Here is an 18,241-nt window from a genome sequence, read left to right as displayed (position 1 = left end):
TGTCTGTGCAAATGTCTTCCTCTTAATGCAACTATTCCATTTATCATAGTAGGATGTGATGTGAAGATTAAACCTGAAAGGGGCGCCTGGGTGGCTCAGTTGGTTAAGCGACTGCCTTTGGCTCAGGTCATGATCCTGGAGTCCCGGGATCGAGTCCCACATTGGGCTCCCTGCTCAGCGGGGAGTATGCTTCTCCCTCTGACCCTCTTCCCTCTCGTGCTGTCTCTCATTTTCTCTCTCTCAAATAAATAAATAAAATCTTAAAAAAAAAAAAAGATTAAACCTGAAAAAGATCAAGGTCAGTAGACTAGTCTCCGCAGAGTGAGAAAGACCAGTCATGCCGCAGACTAAGGCAGGCTTCAGGGACTGATGAAGCAGTGACTCTCAGTTAAAACAAGTCAGTGCACCAGCGTCCTGCACCGCCTCAGCCGTATTTAGCAGCTGGTATCAAATACTTGCCAATATCGCGAAGAGCGTCCTCCATGCCAGGCCTCCTGGGGAGCATGTCACTTCACTAGGTCACCCAGCTCTGCCGACAATTCTGGGACGCGAAGACCATTTTGCAGTGGCAGGAAGTGAGGCCCACAGAAGGCCACCCAGCTAGGAAGTGGCAGAGCCTGGATTTGGACCAGGCTGTTTGACTGCGAAGCCTGTTCGCAGGAGCGCCAGGAGGAAGTGCGGATTTTCTACTGCAAACCTGCTTGTCCCCGGGCCTCTCCGCTGCTGGGTTACCAGCTGTTCAACCCCACACCAAGAGGTCAGCCTCCGTTCGTCCCTCTTCCCCACTCCCTCCTCCAGTCCATTAGCAGGTGATTTCAGTTTCACACCCCCCCCCCCAGAGAAGGACTCCGTGCACTTATGACAGGCCGCTGCCTTCTGCCTGGACCACAGCAGGAGCCCCCTCCTTCTGTCTCCCCACTCTTGTCACTCCTACGACGCATCATGTCCCAGCAACCTTGTTGTCTTAAAAAAGGAGACAAAAGCAGATGGTCTTTGCAGCTCTAGGACCCTTCTCCTTTCTCGACTCAATTACTTATGACGCACCTACTGCGGGTATGTACTGGTTTTGTATCCTAGGAGACAAGGAACACCGCGGCCATCTAACTACCAAGAGGCTGATGCTTTACTTGACAGAGACCAAGTATTAACATAGACCCATGTGCTGAATGGAAGAAAAGAAAGTTACATTCATGAAGAGGCACGGACTCAGTAAGGATTAATTCACTCTCCTTACTGGCTGCCCATTACGGTGGTGTCTGGTGCAGGAAACTCACTTTAGATAGGCCCTGACCCCCACCCCAGGCCGACAACACTTGAACTACAGCTCGGCTTGGCTCACCTGAGAGTTGACAGATGTAATCAAGAGAGCCAGAAGTGGCCTTCTCCTGGCAACGTATTTGAACTCTTGAATACTACATTTCTGAAGCCACTTTGGACTTCTGTGCTAAAGGCTCAGTAAAGTCCCTGCTTTCCACTAGGGCTGTTCAAGGTGGGTTTGGCACTTGCCACCAAGAGTCCTGATGAACGGCCTCCCCCTGCCACGCACGACCACTATTGGCAGCTTTGCTAACTTGCTCATTGCCTCCCCCACCCCTCCCTCCAACTGACGGTGTTTATGAAACTACAAAGGAGACTATGCAGGATATTTTAAAAAAAGAATTTCCATGTTTTTATCTTCTACAATATCGTGGACTATAGCAGATTGTACATTTAAGCATTATCGACTTGAACAGCCAACACCACCTAAAGTGACTTAGTGGCAAAATGGTGAATTAAGAGTTGGGATTTTTAATTTCTGAAATCAAACAGGTATTAGCTGTTTTACTTTGAATAAGTTAGGCAATTTCTAAGCCTCAGTTTTTTTCTATTTATAAAATGGGAATAATACCGTGAGGATCCAATGGGATGATGTATGGGCCTCAATTAGCATAATGGGGAGTACACAGGAAAAGTGCCTAGTAAAATATACTGTCTAAGCTCTAGGATGATTGTTAAAAACTACTGGATTTCATAATGACACTTGTTTTGAGAAATTCTCTATAGAACCTTCTTTTACTCTAATTTCAAAGTGACATTAGAGTCTGTAGAAATGCTTTCCAGCTCATGTTCATTATACTCGTTCATGAAATGAAGGCTCTCCTCTAGGAGAGCCTTCATTCCAAGACTTCCAAATAGCACTAGCCTCTAGAGAGACTTTAAGTAATAAACAGAACAAACAGTATTAAAATAGCGCCCCCCCCAAATCTGTTATTAGGGCAAAAAAAAGTAAAGCAAGGATACTTAGTTTCTCTAATCAGTAATTCATCAGAGAAACAATAAGGTTTACTTTCACAAAATAACAAATAAAAGAAGGGAGACCTTCTATAAGTATTGGTATAAAATTAGCACCAAAATAGACTGATTCGGTCCAGATTGTTCACCTTACAGTGAAACATCTCATAATATTGAAAATATGATGGGTGTGATTTACTGATCATTGTTTCCTTAAATAATCTCAGAATCAGGTCTGCAAAGCCGGCTTGTGACATGCACAATTCAGCAAAGGAAACAAAAAAATCAGCAAAACAAACGAAAATTGTTATTGTCGAACTCAGCCAGATTATTCTAGCCAAAGCAGGTGTTGTGCCTGAACTGACATCTTTATCTTTTCCTGGATAAAACTAATCTCAGGCTAAACAAACAGCCGATGGACAGAACTTAAAACTACGGAAAACTTGGGTCACTTAAAACAACCTACCCTAGTTTACCCGCCATTACCCAGTGACCCACTGCTACAATAGCTGACCAAAGGAAAAGGGAATTTACAGCAAACCTCGGCTTCCCGGCCTCTCCCCTAAAGGGTTTTTAAAGTCCCCAGCCCCCCCGCCCCCCGCCCCACGGACGGCATCACGGTGTTGAGCGCACCGACCGCGCCGGGGGCGCGCACCAGGCAGCGGGGGCCCGAGGACTGCGCCGCAGGTGCGCGCCGCGGCAGGTGCCCATGGCGCGGGGCGGGGGCGCGCGCCCCGGGAGCAGCGCGCGCTCCCCACAGTCCCCCCTTTCAGCGTGTGGGGGCCTCGGGGCTAGAGAGCGTTGGTCCGAGACCACTCAGTCCGTCGCGGACGCGCGGGGGCCCACCCGGCCAGTTTACAGAAGGGGGCCTGGGGCACGGCCGTCAGGAGGGGGAAACCACGAGCCTGCGCCCTCCGCCGGAGGGTCACTCAACAGGTGAGGCGCGCTCCGCCGGACCTGCGAGCTCGCTGGCAGAAACCCGGAGGGGACGGCCGCGGCGTGGGGCAGGGACGGGGGCCGGCCCGAGCCTCAGTCTCCCCGGGCCCGCCCCACGCGCGCCGCCTGAGGCGCGCACAACTTTCCGCGCCCCCGGCCCCCACCTGCGGGGCCCGCGCTGGCGCCCCCGCCGCCACCTACCGCCCAGGCCCGGGCTGTCCACGGCGGCCTTCAGCAGCGCCAGCACCAGCAGCGCGCCCAGGATCAGCGCGGCCCAGACGCCGCGCGCGCCGACTCCCATTGTTCCGAGGGCAGGACGCGGCTGCCTCGCGGCTCCCGACCGAGCGTCCGCGGCGCCACAGGGCGGCCCCTCTGCGCACGGGCCCCGGCTCCGCGTCGCCTCCCGCCGCCGGCCCCCCAAATGCCCAAATAGGGCGCGGGAGCCGCGCTGGGGCTCGGGCCGGGGCGGGGCCGGGGCGGCGGGGGCGGGGCGGAGGGCGGGGCTTGACTGGGGTGGCGGGCCGGGGCCGGCATGCGGGAGCGGGACTTGGCTGGGCCGGTGGGGCGGGGCCGGCGCGCGGGGCGGGGCTTGGGTGGGGCGGTGGGGCGGGGCCGGCGCGCGGGAGCGGGACTTGGCGGGGGCGGTGGGGCGGGGCCGGCGCGCGGGGCGGGGCTTGGGTGGGGCGGTGGGGCGGGGCCGGCGCGCGGGAGCGGGACTTGGCTGGGGCGGTGGGGCGGGGCCGGCGCGCGGGGCGGGGCTTGGCGGGGGCGGTGGGGCGGGGCGGGGGCGGTGGGGCGGGGCCGGCGCGGGGCGGGGCTTGGCGGGGCCGGCTGGGGGCGGGGCCCGCGAGGCTCCGCTTGCGGACTCCCCTGCCCCCGGCGCTCGCGCGGTTTCCTTTCTTCTCGGAAGCGGCCGTTCTGCAGTCGCGGAGCAAGGCGGCCGCCGGGCCTCTCGGGACCGCGGGCGTGCTGGGCTTCGCTGGGCCCGGAAGGAAGTCTTTGATCGACTCGGGTGGGGCCCGGGCTGGGAGGAGCGGAACTCCGGGGGGCGGGAGTCCCGCAGGGGTGGTGGGCCGTGGGAGCCTTCTTCTCGGTGACCCCGCCTGAGTTGGGCCGGGGGTCGTTCACATGCACGCATGCCGCAGCCGTGACCTCTGCACGCGTGGGCCCCTCTTTGCGAGAGTCCGCCTTCCGCCACGTGGCTTTCAGGAGAGACCTGCGGTACTGCGTGTTTTCCCGACAGATTCCAAGAGGAGTTTGCTTTTAGGGGAAAAGCCGCAGGGTGCTCGTGTAGGTCTTTCCCTAAAAGCGTGGGAAGGGGAACTGTGGGGAAGCGGGGAGACCGGTCCCTGACCCCGGCTCAGTTTCCCAGGAACGATCTCCTCTCGGGCAGGGGCACCTGTACCCCACGTTGTAGCTCATCGTCTTGCCCCCGTGCCCTGCACGTCGGGATAAAGATGCGCTCTGCGGAAAGAGAGGAGTGCGGGGGCAGGGGGCGCGGGCGTGGTAGCAGGTACGGCGCGGAGGCCCGCGGTACAGATCGAACCTCGTCCCTTGTCTCCCGGGGTCTGCTTCCCAGTTCAGATGGAATAACCTGTTCTGAAGAGTTTTTGGTCCAGTCCCTCTTAAGCCCTCGGAGCCAATTCTACTCACTGTCTTGATTTGCAGTGCTTGCTAAGCTTGCATGTTGTTCTTGCTAAGAACCCATAGCTCCTGCAGGAGAGCCACCAAGAGTCCTGCTGTGGGTGGGAAACCTCCCCGAGATGATCTCCCGTAAGTCCATCAATATGGACATGACTGATCATAGAGATTAAATGGGGCCATCTGTCCTAAATTTACAGACTTCCATCTGTTGATTCAAGCAAGCCAGCAAATACTCCCTGGCATCCACCATGGACAAAAAAGCAAACACTGCACATTTAGGTTTTGGTTACTCTACTCAACCGGGGAATCTGGTTCAGGAATGAATTGTTCTGGTGACTGTCTAGCCCATCAACCAAGCATCTCACAACCCAGGTTCAACCTGCCTTTCCAGCCTTGGTTCGGCTGCCCATGGACAAGGGTGCTTTCTGGTTCCTGGGCATTTGCGTACATTGTTCTCTTTCTGAAACGCCCTTCTCTTGTTCTTTTGGCCAACCTACCTCTAATGCTTCCTTTAAGCCTCAGTGTACATGTACCTGGGAGTATGGGGTGGAATATAAGATGCCTCCAGAAGAGAAATGAGAAATATGGAAGACAAGATGTCCACTTGCCGTTTTCTCCTGGGACTGACCTTGACATTGACGCCCTTTGATCTTGTGTGTTATCTGATTTCTGCTGCACCAGCTTTGCTCTGACAACAGCAACACAGAACTGGGGGTCGGCCCACAGTTTCCTCCAGCCTGAGAAGGGGGCGGTGGAAGGGGCAAGGGACTGTGTCTTTCCTGCCCTCTTACAAAGTCCTAGGAGAGGTCTGGACTCCCTGGGGAAGATCTAGTCCCAGTGTCACGTCAGGCTCTGCCCCCGTCACTGGACGAACACTTGACTTCGGTGCCGTGAGAAATTAAAAGAACAGTGCCGGAGCCCTTGGCAGTCTGGCTCTCCCCTACTTTTCCAGCCTGATGTCTGGTTCCCTCTCTGTAACCTCACTGGACTCCTCAAAGTTCTGCAAACATTCCAGAGCCTTCCATGCTGCTGTGTGTTTGCTCCTGCTCTTCCCTTGGCCAGGATGCCTCCTGATCTCTCCTGGGCAGTTCTCGCTCATCTCCCAGGATTCCCTCCTGTGTCACCCTCTCCCCAGACATCAGGCAGATTTAAGTGCCCTGATCCCCCTGCTCATACTTCGATCACAGCAACCAGCCAGCGTGATCTTCCTAGAATGTAAGTCACATCATGCTATTCCCCTGCAACCTTCCAGGGTCCAGAATCATGGCCCTTACACAGCATCATCCCTGGGGCTCTTCCTGCCCTCTTTTCTACCTTCTCCCCTTCACTTACTCAGCAGCAGCCTTTTAGTTTTTTAGAAATGCCAAATCAGTTCCCACCCCAGAGCCTTTGTGCTGGCTGCCCCCTCATGCCATTTAGGTGTCTGCTCATCTCAGAAAAGCTCTTCTTGGATGCCCTACCCCACAGTTCTAAGTGACTTTGTAGCATCTAGCACTATCCATCATCACGCTCATGTATATGCTTATTGTTAGGCTCTCCCTCAAGGATGCAAGTTTCATGGAACCAGAGACTATCTCTGAAAGCACATTTCTGATTTCACTCCCATCACGTATTGCTGCAATACAGTGGACACTGGTCATATTTATGGCCACTCATCACCTTTTGATTAGCTTGCCTTCCTTTAGATGTCAAATCCCAGCCTCCTTGGCAGCCGGGCTCAAGAATGTGAGCTAGGCTCTGCCGAGCTGGCTCATCCGTGGGAAACTTAGATGCAGGTTTGAGCAGCCCAAGGAAACCAGCCCCGTCTGGAGCCGCCGGCGCTGCGGGTGCGCATACCAGCATTGGCCAGGAGCTGCAGTGTAGACACTTTCTCACTGGACTAGTTTTGCAGGGTTTGGGGTGTAGCCTCAGTCATGATTCTCTGCACCTTCCAACAATCCCGAGAGCTTCCCAGTATCTTCAGCATCTTCTTTCTCTGCTCCATCAGCAACACTCAGCTTTTCTTTCCCCAACTAAGGATCCTGACTCTTTACAGTTGGACATGTCTTCTCCCGCCTCCATCAGATGCTCTTAGAACGCGGTGGACAATGTCCTAGCAGAGTTCACAGTCTAGGGACATGCTGTCTAGTTGCTGACGCAGAGTGGTGGATACTACGATGAGATCATGGAAAAGCACATATTGGAGCGAGGGTCTGTGTCTATCTGTACCTGGGAGTCCAGCGCACTTCCCATCATATCGACGGCATGGAATGAAGGTGGGTGGATGTAGACAGAGCAAAGCTCAGGTACTCTACTCCCTCAGGGATTCTGTTCTTCTCTCCATTCTGTATTGCCCATACGTCTGTGTCTTAGAATGAAGGTCCCCTGAGCACGAAGCAGAGACGGGGACCATCGTTCATTCAATCAGCTAATGTCCAAAAATTCAGTGGACACATGTCATACACCAGGCATGGGGCTAGGTGCTGGGAAATAGCGAATAACACAGATTCCACCTGCCTCATAAAATGATAGACCCAGTGAGTGGTTTAACAGTGAGCTGGTTTTGAGTTAAGAATGGCAGAGTCTGTTTCTCTTGTGACTGCACAGAAGGTCCAGAGATTTCGGGTTTATCACTGAAACCTGCTTATATCCCACTGTAAGTTCTTATTCATCAAAAGAGAAAGAGGTGATCAAGGACCGCTCATCTGGTTAGATGTTCACAGGTAATTACCTTCTAGCGACGTGTGAGCCAATCTGTTGATACGTCAGTATTTGCACGAGGAACGAATCAGAATTTGCTGGACTTCGAGACTGTGAGGGAGCGGCAACTTTGACAAGGCAGGGGGAGGACCTAACAAAAGAGTGTGAGTTGGTCTGTGGCCATTTCCCTGTTCTCCACAATTTCCTGTCAACTTCCATTTCAGCAGATTGACAGCACGTTGTACACTGTGATTAAGTCTTCACGGTGAAGGCTGATTCACTGGGTCCCCTCCCTCCTCTGTACCTCTGCTTCCTCTCTGTGTTCTGGAGCCCCTGCTTTTCTCACGCCTTCTTCCCTCTGCTTTCAGTTTTTCCTTTCTGTTTCTTCCCTCAGAGTACCACTCATCCAAAAAGCTCTCCTGGGTGTCGATTTTGTATTCAGGCTCTGCAGGATTCTCACATTAAGGCAAGAGAAACAGCAGAAATACAACACAGCAAACACAAGTAAAGGTGAAGATTCAACACACAGAACAGTGAACACAATTGGACTTTCCTCTCCAAACATGGAGGTCAGATTAGAAAGAGTTCTGGGTAGACTACGGCTTTTAAGGAATGACTTCTCAAAAAGGGAGCGGGGAGCTGTGTCTGAATCCAGAGGAATTGGTTGGGGGAGAGGTGGCGGTGGTGAGTTTCTGGTGTGCGATCGGAGCAGGATTCCGTTGTGCCAGGAGGACGGGAGGAAGATGGGATCCGGGCTCAGAGGCTTCAGGTGGTGGGCACAGGAAAGTCCTACGGGCTCTTCCACTGTTAGTCGCAGGTTGTTCATCAGCAACTGCTCTGACTCTCGGCTCTTCTCTGGACGAGGCTCCAGGGATTCAGCTTACCTGCAGTCAAAGTCACTGACTGCCACCTACCCCATTCTTTACTGTTCCTACTTCTTCAAGCCTTCATGTGGACGTAGCTCCAAGTCCCCCGCCATTGTTCCTAGCTGCCCCTGATCACAAGCACTTTCTATAGCAAGAGTTTCATTGCTAATCATGGCGCAGAAATTGACAAAAGATAAAACAGCTCTTATGAGGAAGTAAAAAAAAATATCTGAAATAAAGTTCTTACAGTCGTGATCCCTGCTCAATATTTCCTGCCTCCCGTCTGGGAAATGGGGGCATAGGGCTTACCATCCATTCACTCAGCAGAAGTCGGAGCCTTGGAAAACACACACAGCCCCACAAGGAAGCACCAGAAATCAGGGCTCTGCTGAGGAAACACGGCAGGGTCATGCAGAACGTCTGGGTGGTTACTTCAGAATAAGTAGTCAGGGAAGTCTTCTCTAAGCACGTAACGGTGGCACTCAAAGCCACGAGTCCTTACACGGAGCCACGTGAGAAAACCAGGGGAAGTACAGCTCAACCAAGCTTGGTGTGTTGAGGGACCAGAAAGGAAGTCACTGTGGCTGAAGTTTAGTGAGTAAGGGCAGAGGGGTACACGGTGAGGTTTGGGGCTTTCAGGTGAGGAGTTTGGGTTTTAATTTGAACATGATGGAAAGCCATTCGAGAATTGGCAAAGGGACATGTTATGATTTATGTATTTAGGGAGTTGCTCTAGGGGAACAAGAGTCTGGTTAGGGGGCTACTGTGTGGTATCTTGAACTGGGGTGGGAGTGGTGACAACGGAAGCAGCGAATGGGTTTGGGGTGTAGATTGGGTGTGCAGTCGACAGAATGTGGTGGTTAAGAGAAAGAGAAGGTAAGGCTGCCCCCCAGGTTTGTGGTGTGAGCAACTGGGTGAGCAGTAGCTCCACACCCCCTACCCTGGAATACTCACACGCACTGTCTGAGCTCTGTCTCACTGTCCCTCTGTCATTTCTGGGTCCCTCATAGCGGCCTCCCTCCAGAATGCACACAGAGAGCGCCACGGTGGAACCCAACCTTTCCATGATATTCTGTTGGTATCTGCATGGGTCAAGGGGGTCCCTGAGCGGCGTTGGGGGTTACCAAAGTCCCTCTCACCCCAGAGTAGTGCACTTTGGGTATCACCTGGACTGAGACAGAGAGGAAATAAGAAATATCATTGAAGAGATGAAACTGTTTTTTGGAGGATCATTGGAGTGTTGGGGAAATAAAACAGATTCCAACAAAGACCCCTCTGTGCTCTCTGTCAATACAGAAGAGAAAGAGAACACAGTCTCAATGTTGGGTAAGCGCTATCAGTGATAACGTGGACATAAGCTAAAAGGGACTACAAAGTCTGGAGAGACTTTACACAAATTTATACAGAACGTAGAAGAGAGAAAAATGAAAACATTTCTGTGGCAGACAAGAGGGTGTGCCTTTTAGAAAGAGAGAGAGAGTGTGTGCATGAGCAAGAGGAGGGGCAGAGGGAAAGGGAGAGAGAGAACCTCAAGGAGACTCCCTGTTCCCTGCTGAGCTTGGAGTCTGACACTGGCTCAATGGGGGGGCGGGTCCTCAATCTCACGACCCTGAGATCATGACCTGAGCCGAAATCAAAAGTTGGACACCCAACCGACTGAGCCAACCAGGGGCCCCTCAAATGACTTTAAATGGCCTTTGATTGCTGAACTAATTTCTTAATGTGGAATGGGAGGCCCTGCAGTACCTGGGTTGGGTTACCCCTTATTAGACACTCAGAGGAGTGTTAACTTCGAAGGTGATAAGAAATCAGTAAAAATCATCCAAAAGTTCTTTGCTGAGCTTTCCGTGTAATTGCAGCATGGAGGAAGGAACAAAATAGTATAAGATGTGGCCAAGCTCTTAGGCTCTTATATTTGGGTAAATGAAACTTTTCCGTATGACAGGTAAGTAATAACATACCACCAAAAGGGATATCTGAGACGGTGAGGGCTGCTGAGTTGGGAGGAAGAACCACCAGGTGTATGTTGGGCCCTTTCCTAGAACTGAATATCTATTTTTCCTTATTGTATTTTTTAAGCTTGCCTCCCCAAATTGTAATAATTCTTTTAAATTTTAAGCGTCTGCAATTCCAACCATATATATCACACAAAAACACCATTCTTAGAAAAAGAAAGCTTGGGAAAAAAGGACTCAGGCTTTAATAGTTATTTTTCTGATAGATAGTTCTCTAGGTAACTCTTCTTTTTTTTTCTTTCTACTTCTGTGAATTTGCCAATTTTTCTAAAATGAATATTTATTGCATTTAAAGTAATATTTTTAAGCCCTTATTTTAGAACAGTAAGTGTAATAATGATAAAAAATGTGTCTATGATTACTCTACAATTAGGTACTAGGCAAAAGACAAACATGATTTAATCTTCTCTTGGAGCTTAGACCTGAGGAAGTAAAGAATAAAACAAAATTTTGTCTATGATGGATGAGCAAAATCCAGAACTTATTCAAATTCTTTCCCCCAGAGATATCAGGGAGTCCCTTTCCAACGGTCCAGTCTTGTGCAGATGTTGCTGCCATCTGCCTGATCGCCTGACTTCTATCTTGGTGGAGTTAACCTTGGAAAGAGGATTGTCTTGGGACTCAAGATACCTGTTTGTGATATCAGATCTGCAGTTGACTTTCTGTGTGTATGGTCAAGTTATCTAACCAGTTTTACCCTTGATTTCTTCACCTCAAAAATAAGGGATTTATGTTCGTTGCTGATGGGAATGTAAAAGGGTGCCAATGATGTGGGAAACAGGTTGGTGATTCCTCAAAGGGTTAAATATAGAATTATCCTATTACCCAACAATTTTACTCCTAGGTTTAGACTCAAGGAATAAAAAAGGGACTCAGATATTTCTAAGCCAATATTCATAGCATTTTTCACAGTACTGAAAAGTGGAAACAACCCATCAGTGGAGGAACAGATAAACCAAAATGGTAGACGGTAGACGGATAGAAACTTTTCAACACCAGTGAGCAACGCTCAGACACCAGCTGGGTGTCCAACAACTTAGTTCGCTTCTGACACCATCTATGTGGAGAGAGCATCAGATTGCACAGGGGAGGGGTTCAGTCCCCCTCCCCCACCCAACACATGCTTCAGAGGCCACCTGCCAGTCACCCAGATTAGCTGTGCTTCTGACCGACTGGCTATAAATCAGAGGCTCCCATGGCCCGTCCTTGGGTTTGATGAATTTGCTAGAGTGGCTCACAGAGCTCAGAGAAACATTTTACTCACGAGATTCCTGGCTTATTATTATAAAAGGATGGAACTCAGGATCAGTAGGAACGGGGGGAGGGCACGGAGCTTCGCCCTCTCCGGGGCACCTCTGTCCCCCAGGTCTCCACAGTGTCACTCTGCCTGCTCTCTGAGCCCTGTCCTCCTTGGTTATTTATGGATGCTTCATTTCATAGGCATGGTTGATTTAATCATGGGTCACCTGCGAGCATTTTTACCTACAGCCCCTCTCTCCTTCCTGGAGGTCAGGGGGTGGAACTGCAAGTCCAACCCCAAATCACCTGGTTGGTTCCCCTGGCAAACAGTTCTCCCCCACCCCCCACTCAGGTGACCGAGGGGCTTTCCAAAACCCACCTCATTAACATAACAAAAGACACCTTGAACTTTCTCACAGCTTGGGAAATTCTGAGGGTTTAGAAGCTCTCAAGCTGGAAAGGGAAATGAAGACCAAATATATGTTTCTTACTATAAACCATAATACCCGGGGCACCTGGCTGGCTCAGTCGGTGGAGCGTGTGACTTTTGATCTTGGGATCATGAGTTCAAGCCCCACGTTGGACATGGAGCCTCCTTAAAAAAAATATCACAATACACAGCGTAGATGGAATATTCTTCAGCCAGCAAAGGGAATGAAGTTCTGATGCATGCTCTGCGTGGATGAACTCTGGAAACATCATGCTGAGTGAAATAAGCCAAGCACAAAAGGCAAATAGCCCGTGATTCCACTCCGTCGAGGTGCCCAGCACAGGCATAGAGACAGAGTAGGTTGGAGGTTACCAGGGGCTGGGGGTCGGCAGAGTGGCAGTTATCGTCTAATGAGCACAGAGTGTCTGTTGGGGTAATAAAATATGTTGGAAATACCTAGTAGTGGTGGTTTGTACAACACTGTGAATGTAATTAATGCCACTGCATTGTACACGTAAAATTATTTTTTTTTCCTTAAAGATTTTATTTCTTTATTTGAGAGAGAGAGAGCGTGTGCAGTGGAAGGTCAGAGGGAGAAGCAGACTCCCCGCTGAGCAGGGAGCCCGATGGTGGACTCGATCCTAGGACCCCCTAGGACCCCAGGATCACAACCTGAGCCAAAGTCAGACGCTTAACTGACTGAGCCACCCGGGCTCTGTGGGCAGGACGCACCTCCAAACAGCCCTGCACGCCTCCTGTCTTATTCCCGGCTGGCCTCATTAATCCCTGACTTGGGTTTCTTGCCTGTCCTGTGGCATTTGAATTTGTGGCCCCTTGCATAAATCAGTGATCGGGTGAATTGTTTCTGAGAGCCCTTTGCTTGGGTTGTCAATTTTTAAAAAGCGAAGTGTCAGAGAAATTTCTTTTTCTTTTAGTTCCTTTCTTACCTCATCTGCAACATGGAAGGAGCTGGTCTGGGCGACCACACAGGATTTCAGGTTTCCGTAACTGACACACATGTATGTGAGTAATTTTGTGAGCATAGAGTTCTAAAGAATACTTAGAGATTTTTCATGCATGCAGTCTCTGAAGTTCGATCATGGCTTCCACGAATATTCAAGCATTTTATCACGACTTTGAAAAGCCTCTACTTTTAATTGGGTTTATTTTCTATTTCAAAAAGAGTCATAAGTATTACATGAAGGTTGAAAGAAAATTTAAACAATACACAGAAGTGCGTAAAAAGTCTTTCCTGTCTTACCTCCCTGGGGGGTAACCACAGGTGTGGGGTGATTCTCTTTTCAGATCTCTGTTTTTGTTTGTATGTTTGTTTTTGTCTTTGCACATTTAGTTATGTAGAAATTTGCATGTGCATTTATATGAACATGAAAACATAGAACATAGGTCTTTTTTTTTCCCCACAAAAAAGGAATTATACTCCAGTTACTGTTCTGCAACTTGCTTTTTAAATTTGACAATATATTGTGATCATTTTTCCATATCTACAGAAAGAGATGCGCTTCATTCTTTGTGATGACTATGAAACATCAGAGCAAGATGTCATTTACTGAAACATAATTAGTTTGACAGATATGTAGGTCATCTCTGATTTCTACTAATATAAATTCATGGCACTGCGAGCATCCTTCAGCCTGGCAACATGGAAAAAGTAATTTTGAGGAGTATATTCTTACGAACGTGATTGTTTAGTCAGGGCATATGTGTTTTAAAAATTCTGATCCGTGTTGTGAAGTGCACTTTAAAATCTACATTCCCACTGTTGCTCACACTGCACATTACCTCTTTGTCTTTTGCCAGAGTGATAGGCCGAAGATGGAGGCTCATTTTGCTCAATTTGCATTTCCCTCTCTATTAACTGAAATGGCACACCTTTGGTTATTTTATTGGGCATTTGTATGTATATGTATAAACTATTTGTTTACATATTCGGTTGCTTAACTCTTATGCGAGCTGTGTACGTGAAAATATATCTCTGTGCTAAGAGTTGTTTCAAAACCCAGCTCCTGGCTCGGAGAGTACGTGTGCTCTCACTCCTGGCCCGCGTGTCAGCTTCCTCTTGTTGCAGCTTGCATATGTCTGAGTCAGCCCTGAGACAAGTAACTTCTGTTCTTTTCCCAGAGCCACTAGCTCGGTGCAGTGTGTAATTTAAGAGGAAAGGAAAGAAAAGAAATGACGAAGGTCTCACTGGCCTTTAGATGATTATAATCGAATGCTGTGAAATGTACATGGAAGCAAGTACAACAAAAATAATGAAAACCACTTGCCTTTGATCAGTGCTTTGTGGTTTACATTCTTTTGATAAATAAGACATGTAAATTAATGAAAATATTAGGTAAAAAAATGTAAGTCCCATAACTTGGGGCTTGGGGGAACTAGAATTCAGTTGGCGGGTATAGGGACTGGAATTGTGGAACGGGAGAATTCCAAGGAGGACAATGGAGAGTTGGAGGATGGGTTAGGAAGGATTTTTGTGGGTGGAAGAAAACTGCATAAACAGAGAGAACAAAAGGGTGGGGGTCTATCTATCTTCCCTTGGAAATGAGCATAGCATCTGGCATGTTTGGGAAGCGGTCACAGCAGTGAAGAATCGCCTATCAACTTTCTTTGGAGCACCATACTCCTGTTAACTCAACCTCAAGGTTCTATCATCATTTTTGTTATCAGCCGCGCCTCATTCCTGGTTTGTACTGGGTGTGAGATGAGCTGAAATCTTCTGGTGTTTCCACAGGGACCTTGTCTGGACCGCGGGAGGAGGATGCCACATCCAACCATCCTGTCCCTGACCTCCAGTCACAGCGATGTCCGTGAACTCACTGGTGCCTTTGTTGGTCTGCTACAACGTTCCGGAGACAGGTATAGCCCACCCGCTACGGCTCAGGGCCATGCCGGGTGCTGGGGAGACAGAGATGAGCACGTCATGTCCCCTTCCTTGTGGAATGTGGAGTCCACCACGGCTGGGGGAAGTGAAGCACTTAGATGCTTGGCTAGCTAGGTGACACCCGAGTCCCCCCGGCTCAGACACAGCACATCCGAATCTGGTCTCACCCTTGCTCGGGGGCTACCAAGGGGCCTGCTGGGGGCCTGGAGCTGAGGCAGCCCCTGAGGGGGTGGCGATTTGCCTTCTCATCCAGGGCAGCTTCGGTCCTAATTTACACTGCATTTTGCTCTATCTGTTCACAGCAGGTGAGCACGCCTCAGTGGAAGGACATTGTACTGAAGCTTAAAATGCTGATTTCTTGTTAATCTGATGGCTACGTGACCCTCTAGCATATGGGGAGGCCCGTGTGGCTCTTAATCTAATGTAGTTAAACACCTGTTACTGCTTTGAAGGTACTTTTGTTCAAATTGTTTGCTTTTGTATTGTCTTGTTCTAATGCTTGTTGTAATTCATAAATGTAACCATAATAAACTAATAGAATTTTCAACTTGCCGGATTTCCCTATCAACAAAACAATTGGTATTTTCCCCGTATCAAACAAATCAGGGTACTTTATTTTTTTTATTTTTAAAGATTTTATTTATTTATTTGACAGAGAGAGCACAAGCAGGGGGAACAGTAGAGGAAGAGGGAGAAGCAGGCCTCCCGCTGAGCAAGGAGCCCGATGCGGGGCTCGATCCCAGGACCCTGGGATCAGGACCTCAGGACCTCAGGACCTGAGCCGAAGGCAGACACTTAACCACTGAGGCACCCAGGCGCCCAGGGTACTTTATTTATAAACAGTCTGACTTCAGGATTAGGGAAGTCAGGGCGAATGGCGCTGTGGGGAGGCGTCGGGAGGGAGGCCCTCTGGCCTCATTCCTGCCACTGGTAACTTGGAGCCCGCGCCACGAGCTGTTGGCCCTGTTTTCCTCTTAGGTGACGTGAGGAGGGCTGATTTCACAGGGGAGTCTCTCGTGTCCCGTCCAGCTTCCAGAAACACCAGCAGCGTATGAACAACCACACCCACAAACTCCGGGGACTCGAACATGGGCTGACCCCAGAGACGCGTGGCCACCCACCTGCCCAGGGAAAGGTACCCGCCGGGCGGCAGCCTGATTTCCCATGTGTCCTTCCTTCATCTGCAGGCCCAAGGGAGGCCCTCAGCTGCTCCAACTTCCATTTCTTCAACCAGGGGAGGACGATAACCAGATCACCCACATCACAGTGATGGTAGAAAGGAGCAATGGGATGATCCGTAGAAAAGCCCCACTGCTGTCCCTGACACCTGAGCTGGCCCGCGTTCATGCTCTCTTTCTCTGAGACATGCGGGTCTAGCTTCCCCGGGGTCCCCGTTAGCCAGGCGCTCTCAGGGTTTCTCCAGCAGAAGGACAGGCCTCCAGGATTATGCACAACAGTTACTGGTTAGTGGCGCCTGGGGGCTCAGTCGTTGGGCATCTGCCTCCGGCTCAGGTCACGATCCCAGGGTCCTGGGATCGAGTCCGGCGTCGGGCTCCCTGCTCAGCGGGGAGCCTGCTTCTCCCTCTGCCCTCACCCCGCTTGTGCTTGCGCTGTCAAATAAATAAAATATATTTTTTAAAAAAGTTACTAATTTACAAATGCTGTCACTGGCAGGTGCCAGGTAGCAATAACAATTTCAATGATTTAATCATAATTACAATTTTAATGAACTAAACACAATCTAGCACTTATGTGGCAGGCCATGTTGTAAGAACGTTACACACATTAACTAGTTCAGTCCCTAATAAGGAGGGTACTAGTCTTATCACCTCCCCCCCACCCCCCTGTTTATCCACGAGCGAGTCCACAGCACAGGACACACAGCTAAGGAGCAGTGAATGTTTGAAGCCAGGGAGTTTGGGTCCAGAACTCATGCTCTGAACCCCTTTGCTTGACTGATTATTTTTATATATATTTTTATATTTATTATAATATAATATAAATTATATATATAATATATATAAATATATAATATAAAAATATATAAAAATATATATAAAAATATATAAATATAAATATATATATAAATATATAATATAATATAATATAATATAATGTAAATATATATTATTATATATTTATATATATATATATTTTATAAAAATTGCATAGAGTCCTGAGCACTTCCTTGCTTTAAAGGTTAGAAGTTTTAAGAAGTCTGGGAAACCCTAGACAAATTAATGAGGAACTCTGAGAAGGATCAGGTAGGACTCAGACGTGACGATATTCTGTGATAGTGAAGAGAGAGAACACTAAACAAAGGGGTCATTTTTGCACTGAAATCAGCGGAACTCCACAAGGAGACTCAGGTGCACCTGCTGGTCAGTGACCTGGGTCTGGATGCCTCGGTGGACCGTCACAGCGGGAACGCGCACACACGCCGGATAAAGGATAAAAGGACATTTAGAAAACAAGATTCAACAAATGGATCAAGTTTGGAAGTTTCAAAGGCAAAAAAGCAAGTGAAAGCAAAAATACAAGGTCAGAGAACTGAGTTTCATGGCCCCCCGGGGGGAGAGGAACATCCTCACCTCCAGGATGCAGGGAGGAGAATCCCGGCAGGCCGGCCCCGCTGGGGTTCCTCCAGCTGACCACCTTTGTCCTGGCCTGCTTCTCCACTCCGTCCACTCTTCATCAAACCTGGCGTGAAAACACTTGCGCTTGACCATTTCTTCTGGTCATTTCCCCGTGAAAGCTCTCCTACCACATAAAACTTCTATTAAATGAGTGCATTTGCAGACTTTGCTCCTGTTAATCATCCTTGTCAGTCTACTTTCCAGACCCAGCCAGGGACCGCATGAGGGTGGAGGAAAACTTTCTTCCTCCCCTACACGCCCTGGAGGGACGCGGGTGAGCAGGTGCTGCGGCCGACTTAGAGAAGGGGTCTGAGAGAGACGTCTGTCCTGTGGGAGAGCAAGAGCCTGAAATCCCGGTGTCTTCGTGGATTTCTTCCTCATCTCCCCCTTCTGGAAGCCAGTCACGCGCCCCTTGTCCTTCCTGGCCTTCCACCCTTCAGCCATCGACTGTTCTCGTCCGTGGTCAACAGGCGTGAGCCGTTGGCCGGGTGGGGGGTCGGGAGGGGTGCGGTATCCCCCATGCCAATACTGTCCAAAGACCACTGGGAACGCACCTGTTCGCGCGGTCCTTCCTCAGTGTAGCCCTGCAACGTTCTAGTCAGAACTAATCAGAAAGGACTTTCTGG

General features: G+C 49.7%; 1 protein-coding gene and 1 long non-coding RNA gene across 2 annotated transcripts in view; one reads left to right on the top strand and one right to left on the bottom strand.

The window, feature by feature from the left end:
* TMEM123 (transmembrane protein 123) overlaps nucleotides 1-3,652 on the bottom strand; it is a 58,433-nt gene extending 54,781 nt beyond the window's left edge. Inside the window, exon 1 of the mRNA XM_036068510.2 lies at nucleotides 3,409-3,652. Coding sequence (XP_035924403.1) covers nucleotides 3,409-3,508 — 100 coding nt within the window. The 5' untranslated portion in view covers nucleotides 3,509-3,652. The remainder of the gene's footprint in view (nucleotides 1-3,408) is intronic.
* A 3,323-nt stretch (nucleotides 3,653-6,975) lies between these two features.
* Nucleotides 6,976-15,425, top strand: LOC118520460 (uncharacterized). The gene is made up of 3 exons (XR_013442726.1): nucleotides 6,976-7,106; nucleotides 14,830-14,954; nucleotides 15,282-15,425. It is a non-coding gene; the product is annotated as an uncharacterized LOC118520460 (long non-coding RNA).
* The last annotated feature ends 2,816 nt before the right edge of the window (nucleotides 15,426-18,241 follow it).

The sequence above is a fragment of the Halichoerus grypus genome, chromosome 11, assembly GCF_964656455.1.
Source record: "Halichoerus grypus chromosome 11, mHalGry1.hap1.1, whole genome shotgun sequence".
NCBI lineage: Eukaryota > Metazoa > Chordata > Mammalia > Carnivora > Phocidae > Halichoerus > Halichoerus grypus.
The sequence above is the reverse complement of the archived record's forward strand: the minus strand, read 5'-3'. Positions and strand labels throughout refer to the sequence as shown.